At 41.3% G+C, this 8,253-nt stretch overlaps 1 protein-coding gene across 7 annotated transcripts in view; it reads left to right on the plus strand.

The window, feature by feature from the left end:
• NDEL1 (nudE neurodevelopment protein 1 like 1) overlaps nt 1–6,706 on the plus strand; it is a 42,156-nt gene extending 35,450 nt beyond the window's left edge. For 4 of the 7 annotated variants that reach the window (XM_089533906.1, XM_089533936.1, XM_089533919.1 and 1 more), the window contains exon 10: nt 5,531–5,617. Coding sequence is in view for 2 of the 7 variants with exons in the window: in XM_089533945.1 (XP_089390071.1) it covers nt 5,531–5,621 (91 nt within the window). In the remaining 5 variants the exon portion in view is untranslated. Of the gene's footprint in view, nt 1–5,530 lie in introns of all 7 variants that reach the window. The other 3 variants (XM_089533951.1, XM_089533945.1, XR_016281988.1) reach the window with 2 other exon arrangements.
• Nucleotides 6,707–8,253: the final 1,547 nt, after the last annotated feature.

Here is an 8,253-nt window from a genome sequence, read left to right on the forward strand (position 1 = left end):
ATGAACTGAAAGTTTGCATGGATTGCATGTCAGCCTGTTTCTTGATTTGGTTTGGTGTGTACATTTCCTAATATAGACCGCCATTTTCTTTCACATGGTGCAGAAAATGGAGGAATCTGAAGTTGGCTTTGAAAGTTGAACATACTTGTCTTATGCTGTAAATGAAAAATATATGGAGGGAGTACGATAACAGATGAAGCAGTATTTTAAAGCACTGTGCTCATTCCAAAAGAAAACAGTCCAGTGTTTTCTGTTGTCTTCCAGATGTCAGTATTTCTAGTGGAATACTATGGAAGCTGGGTGGGAGAGGTCTCCACCCTATTATTCCCCCCCCCCACACACACACACTATGGACTTTATTGCACCAACAAAAAACCCAACTTCTCCTCAATGGGATACAGTTGCCTTTCAGGTTGCTACCAGGAATTATCGTACGTAATTTGCTGCTGCTGCTGCCACCAGGTGGCTGCATCCTGGATTCCAGCCGCTCTTCGGAGGCCACTTTTCCAAGCTTGGAAGGTCCCGCTTGGAAAAGCGGCCTCTGAAGTGTGCCTGGGACCCAGAATGCAGGCACGTTGCAATCGCCTGGTGGTATTGGCAGCAAATAATGAGTGATAATTCCCGGTAGCAACCTGAAAAACAACTGTATCCTGATGGGAAGCAGTCAAATTTTTTGTCAGTGCGATAAAGTCCTATGTCTTTTTACTTAAGAACATGGCTGAGAATATGCTAGATATTACCATTTCTGCTTTTTTTTACTGAAAAGTGGTGTACCACAGGGGATGTCAGCATGGGAGAGATCTGGCTTCCATATGTGGATGTAATATTTGCTCAGGTCAGCGTTCTGTGGTATCAAAAAGACAGAGGGAGGTTTTAATGAACTTCCTGCGAGAAGAAGGTGATTTTACTTGAAGCACCCACAGATTAAATCTACTAAAAATGGTTGATCTCAGGAGTTACCTGCTAGGAGCAGATAGTATGTCAAATGAATGGCTTCAATTTGACCCATTTTGTGCCCCAGTTCCTTATACAGCTAGGTTAGTATGGCTCTCATAAGAATGAAACAACTTAAATTGCTTCAGGCTAGCTTCAATGAAGGAAAAACAATTAAGCTTTGTTGTTTGTCAACCATTATTTAGAAAGCATATCCAAGGGTAGCTGTGTTGGGCATATAGCAAAGTACAATGACATCCAAAATCCATAAAACAGTGATAGTTTTATTGGTCACCCACAGTGCATAGAATACACAATGCAAACTTTTGAAGTTTTGCTGCATCTTCATCAGGTCAAGGTGTTATAAATCATACAGGATACAGGGGGAAAATGGTCATGTTAGAGTCATAGGTCTACATTTTGTCAAGATGTTGTTCTCAGTTAAAATGGCACAGAGGGATATCCGTGTAGGCAGAGGCAATTCCTCTTTTTTAGCCTAAAGGCCAGGAAATAAAACTCTATTAGCAACAGAAAAGAAAACTTATTTGAGATCCAGCTTACCTCTGTCCTGTATGAGGCTACCCACCTCTTTCTTAGGGAGACAACATTGAATTTCCAAGAAACCTTGGTTTTGTTGCATTTGAAAACATTTAGTTGTTGTTTACATATAACATGCCAAATGAAGTCCCAATTAGATTTTTTAAAATCTTTGTTTGAAGTAGAAACCTCAAAACTGTTAAGTCTCAGTTCCTTGGCTCACTCTTTAGGATTTGCCTGTTGTGGCTAAGATGCAGTATCTTCAAATCCAGAAAACATAACTGGGATAGCCATGTTGCGCATACAGCAAAGTGCAGTAACATTCAAAATCCACAAAACAGTGATACCTTTATTGGCCCAACCAATTTCCTGGACTTTACAACTTTTTTCTCCCAGAGCCCAAATGCCCCCCCAAAAAACCAAAAAACAAAACAAAACAGTGTGGCCTCTGCCTACATGGATATCTCACTGTGTCATCTTAACTGAGAACAACAATATCCACGTAACAAAATGTAGGCCTGTGAACATTCATCATTTTTCTTTCTTTCTCCTATATGATTTTTAATATCTTTGCCTGATGAAGAAGCCAGTGGAGTTATGAAAGCTTAAAGGTGAAGGTATTCCCCATTGACATGGTTGTCAAGTCGTGTCCAATCAAAAGGGACAGTACTCATCTCTGTTACTAAGCCAAAGAGCCAGCATTGTCAGAGACAATGTGATCATGTGGCCAGCATGGTTGCACAAAACAGTATTCCCTTTCCACTGGAGCAGTACCTATTTATCTACTTGCATTGCATGCTTTCGAACTGCTAGGTTGTCAGAAGCTGGGACTAGTGATGGGAGCTTACCCCATCATGCAGCACCCGGGCCTTGAATTGCCTATCTGCTGATCAAGAGTCAGTGTCTTGACCACTTGAATCACTGTGCCAGATATTTTGTGCATTTTGATTGGCCCAAGGAAGATATTGCTGTTCTGTGGGTTTTGGATGTCGTTGTTCTTAACCATTATTTAGCTGGAAAACTCAGCTTTCCCAGAAGCCAGTTTGGTGTGTGCCTTGAAATCATTTCTGACTGACAACAACCCTAACACAAACCTATCACAAGATTCCTTCAGAGAGCCTTTACCTTTACCTTCCTCTGAGGCTGAGGGTGTATGAGGCTGAGTGGGCTTCTGTGCCTGAGTGGGAATTGGAACTCTGTTCTTCAGAGTCATAGTCCAGTATTCAAACCACTACACCACACTGACTTTTAGGTGACTGTTAAAGCCAGGGAAATGGATTCCAGAAAGGTACCTGTATTGATTTTCTTCTCAGTGCCAAGCAAATTTTGTAATAGTGGTGATGAGGCCTCTATCTAGAGCAATATGGACAAGCATAGCTTGTATCCAACGTGGGACCGGTTACATGGCTGGAATAATCTTTTAACATGAACTCTAGGTATGACATCAGTGGCAGTCTTGTACAGTGCCTTGCAAAAGTGTTCTCCTCTTTTGATTTATCCACAGTTTGTTGCTTTTCAATCTGGAATTAAAATGGATTTAAATTTAATGTTGTAGACCTTCAAGTGATTCCCAACTTATGATGACCCTGAGGTGAATCAATCATGAGGTTTTCTTGGGTAGATAGGTTTGGAGTGAGGTGACATTCCCTTCCTTTGAGGCCGAAAGAACATGTCTGGTCCAGGGTCACCCAGTGAGTTTCTTGGCAGGGAATTCAAATCTTGGTCTCTCAGAGTCCCAGTCCAGCACTCAAACCTAGTACTACACCATACTGGCTCTTGGTATACACAAAGTATTCAGTACCGCAAAGGTGCAAAATAATTTATTTGTGACACAGAAGCTAATAAAAACAAGCTGGTATTTGTTGATTGCCCAAGTGTTCATCTGCTTTGCTGGTGCAGCACACTGCCTTCAGAAGCCGTAGAAGTAGTTGAATGGAGTCTACATGTTCCAGTGCCACTTAACTAAAGATTAAATGCGCCTGTGTCTGGAAGCCTCTCCCCCATTTTTTTTTTTTTTGGGGGGGGGGCAGATCTACACAAATAGCTTAATGAAGACCAAGGAGCTATCAAACCAAGTCTGGGTTAAAGTTGGGCAGAAGCACCCTTAAAGGATGGGACATTATTTTTTAAAATCCCAAACCCTGAAATCTCCATTAGGTCCCTTATTACAAAGTGGAAATAATGTATTTCAGTTGCTACTCTACCTAAAGAAGGGGCATCCACCAAAACTCAGTGATTGGGCAAAGACCAGTGGTAACTGGGGGACCTCAAGAGATCGGCACCTGAGGTGGGAGAAATAATCTGTGGGACAACTATCACATTGTTGCTCCACAAATTTTGGCTGGAAGATCAGTAAAAAGAAAGTCACTGCTGAGACAAATGTATATCAAAGCCTCTTCAGAGTTTGCAAAAACAGAGACATAGGAAAAGGTTTACTGGTCTAATGAGAGCAAAATGGAACTTTATGGCCTTGTAGAGCACACTATATCTCAGAAAGCCAACTGCACTCTGTTCCACGGAGAAGCATGGTAGTGGCAATGTTATATTATGGGGCTGTTTGCTTTGGCAGGGACTGGGAAACTGGTCAGGATTGAGATCAGGATGAAACACACAGGGCAGTTTTAAAGGAAGAACCTGTTTTGATCTGCAAGGAACCTTGGACTGAGACAGAAGTTCATCTTCCTGGTATGACCCTAAACAAACAGCCAGAATATCATTAGTGCAATTTGAAAGCAAGATCCTTGCTTTCCCAGCCCAGTCAGAGTCCAGACCCCTAGCTAAATTGAAAATGTGTAGCAAGACTTGAAAATGGCTTTTAACAATAATCCCACCCAACTAAGCAGAACGGGAGCAGTTTCACCAAGAATGGGCAAAAATTGTAGGATCCGCATACACAAAATGTGACAGACTTATCTAAGAATATTTGCTGCTAAAGGTGTATATACATAACAAGTGTTGGCACAGGAGGGTGAATACTTGTGCAACCATGAAGTGTCGAGAGCAAATATTTTGCTCATATTGTTGAGCACTGTGTGTATCAAATGTTAACAAGTGCCATTAATTTCAAATCCACATTGTAAAACAAGAAAATGTGGAAAACTCAAGGAGATGGATACACCTGCATGGCACAGCATTTTAGCGTCTGCCCAAACCCCAAATATTTTTTAAAGTCTGAGAAGAATCACAAACGATAAGTATCTGGCACTGAAGACTGTACAAAATCTTGAGGATAATGGAAGTTTATGCTAACATTTGATGTAGATAGATTATGCAATGGTTAGGTAATGTGATTTGCAATCTTAATGCACTCCCATGTCCTTTCCAGTAAAGCATGTCCATTCTCTTAGCACAATTGCCATCATACAGATCCTTCTCTATTTCTTTCACTAGAGAAAATCTAGGGGATTTCCAGTTGTAGGAAAGACAATATAAAATATTCACATTAGGTGAATGTATTTCATCAAGTAACATAATCACAACTTTATTTGCAAAATCTGAGTATTAGAAACACTGAGTCATTGTTTTTGATTCATCATGTTCTGACATAACTATCTGGAACAATAAGAAAGAGGTACCTCTGTGAGCCTTCTGGTCTTTCTGTCATTCATCTTCGCTCTTGTTGTCGGTTGCAGCAGGGAGGTTGGACCTGACTTTGGGACATGTGGCAGTGTGTGTTCAGTTCTTCTCTGGCTACTGTATCTAAAAGTTGCCATGATGGAAATAAAAGACTGAGCTGTGTATGTACCTTTATGGCAAAGGTTCTAGAGAGTAAACTGGCATCCTTTCCTTGGGATGAAGTGATGCTTGGTCTGCTCAGACGATGCTTCTTCCAACATCGCATCCAATGGAAGAGTTTGGCAAAATGGGAGATTACTTTGTTCACTCATGCAGTAATGCTGGAATCTTACCAATAATATTTTTGGGGTATCTCTGGATCATCTCCTCACAGTGCTAGTCATAAAGAGGTGCTTGCTATTAAGTTTGTACCTTACCTTTCTGCACTGGAGCAGTCCTGCTTATCTGTACTACTTGTTAACCATTTTCTCTTGTTGTTCTATAGGGCAGTCAACGGCTTTGACCAAGGCGCACCACCAGGTCTAGGAGAATCAAGGCCATCGTCAGCACCAGGCATGCTCCCTCTGATTGTATGAGTGGCTTGTTGTAAGGCCATAATGGAACTTGAGATTAATTCTTGAAAGAACAAGAGAAGAGCTGCTTGCAATACTTTTCCGTTAGTGCCCCCTGCTGGAGTTTAATGGGTGTTGCCACACCCAGAAGCTGTCCAGAGAAGAACCCAGCACACACACAGAGTACTCCTTATGTCAATACAGTCTATTTTCCTCTGTTTCCATAATGGACGTTCTTTAACGTGGTCACCCCTGATGTTTGTCTCACGGGATGCTGGAGTTGCACTTGCCCAGTCACATTTCTTCTCTGTTTTCCCCTCACTCCATCATTTTGCACGGTGGCTAAATTGGGCCTGTTTTGATGCAATGCCCCCACCTCTATTCTGCCCCCCCTTCCTCAAAGAAAAGCACAGCGATCTTGTGTGCCTAAGTGAGATCCTGTTCAAGGGAGTGCAGGGAAGTCCCAAATGTCTCTGGTCAGCTAATGGACTTTGGACACAGAATGAACAGTATGGACCTTCCATACACCTGATGAAACTATGAGATGTCTTGGTACTTGATACAGCACCCCTGCTAAGGCTATGGAAATGTGGCATCTTATCTGTGGAGTACAAGAAATTTAAGTGTTGTGCAGTTAGGTATCTGTTCACCAAAGCTGATTCTTTTTAAAGTGGACAAACACTCACCAGAGTAGCCATTTCTTTCCAGTCAGCTTCATCCTGTGTAGCTGGCTTTACTTATTTTATGAAAGCTGTGGTGTGGGGCTCTGTCTGTTTAGTGAGAATTGCCCAAGAGCAAGGGAAGGAGAAGGGAATCAAAGGCAAGGCAAAGGCAAATTTCCACTCACAGCTTGGATTTTGTCAGCCCCTTTTCTGTATATCCTTTGCTGCATTGACTGTTTACATTTGTTTTACTGTACATAGGTTTGTAAACATAATATCTTTGCCCAAGATACTTGTACATAACTTGGGCTTTGTAGCTTTATTTATTCAGAATCTCTGAGGCATGTTTTCCCTAGGACAGTGTGTCAGATTTCTGTGGTGACTGCCATCCTGTGGTTTAATAAGCGAGATGGTCCAAAAATAAAGATCTTTTAACGTTGGACACGCTGCCTTTTGCAGAGAAAATACTTCTGCTTTTGTTTAATGCATAGTTCTGTTATTTGATTCCCAGTATTTAATGGTTTGTAGTAAGTGTCACTGAACAAAAAGAGCCCAATTTGAGCTCTGTTGGGCTGGTGAGTGTTGCAGATGCCCAGCAGGAACTCCTCTGAGTTGGGTGTCTGAATTTGGCAGGTAATGCACGCCTTTCCCATCTGAAGATTTGATTGGCTGCTTGCTGCAGGGTAGATATGGAAATATGGGGGGAAACAGTTCTCAGAAAAATACTTCTCTTCTTTTCAACAATTTGAAAGTAATGTGACTATGCTGGATGGCTGGAACATTCACCTTATATTAGTTATTCAAGTTCAGCTTAATGTTACTAAGTGCATTTAACACGCCTGTTTTTGTGATCACCTATATCACCATGATTTACTGATCTGGGGGTCCAGTACTGGCACAAATGACATCAATCCAGTACAGTCATTTGTACTGTAGAGTTGAAACGTTTGCCTAAAGCTCTTCAGTAGCCACCATGGTCATCTACATCATCTGAAGGTGGGCGGGCACAGTGCTGCCCTATCTGTTCAATAAGGCATCAGAAGATGGGGAATCTGGTTGAGTAGCATGAAGAAAGTGTGCATCTACTTTCATCTCCCAGGCCAACCAGAGTAAAGTTTGCTCCCTAAATACACTCAAACCTTTCCAAAATGAATGGATGGTTTCCCCTGAAATACTATGGATAAACAGTGGTGGGGGATGATTCATTGCATTCTGCACATTTTCACAAGGGAATAAGGGTAAGAATAGGTTATGTTGCTTCTATGACTTGTGACTGAATTTAATAACTGCTTTGTGTGAGGCAATGAAGAGATTTTCTTCCTCATCTAGTTCATTATAGAATAGTCTCACACTGGACCCATAGGCAGAACACTGATAGCCTGACTATTTTCTTTTCAAATATTATTAGGGATATTCCTGTGTATTGCAAGCATTGGAGGGAAAGTAGTCTGGTAAAAGTCATAGTCTGCCATTATCTTTTGAATATTCTGCATTGTGCCTGCTACTTCTCTCCCCCAAATCTATCTTCTACTGTTAATATGCCATTGGGAAGAATTTTTGTCTAGATCTGTAATGAGGGATTGAAATCTATCCACCTCACCCAAATAAATACGAATTGACTATAAAACATGTTGGAGCTACAATTGCACTTTGCACTCTAAAAAAAATACTGCACATTGTGACTGAAAAAAGATAGATGTTATTGGGAAAATAATGGAAAACACAAGTTGGACTCTGTGGCATCTGCATAATGATCAAGTAGCAGCACCTGTGGCATCAGAGGAGTGTTATAATCAATCTAAATTGAGGAGTTCTAACAAAATGCAACTTGTTCAGCCTCTCAGTCACATCTGCTTTGTATGTGTTTGTGTGGAAAATGTACTCTGATAGTCGCTAACAGTAATAAGAATTGCCATGGTGTAAATTCTTCATCCACTGGTAGAACACAAAGTGTGTGACTTCAGTCCATTCATCCTTATAAAGAAATAAGCTAC

The sequence above is a fragment of the Sceloporus occidentalis genome, unplaced genomic scaffold (genome assembly GCF_023333645.1).
Source record: "Sceloporus occidentalis isolate IW3139 unplaced genomic scaffold, rSceOcc1.0.p SCAF_1, whole genome shotgun sequence".
In the NCBI taxonomy this organism is placed as follows: domain Eukaryota; kingdom Metazoa; phylum Chordata; class Lepidosauria; order Squamata; family Phrynosomatidae; genus Sceloporus; species Sceloporus occidentalis.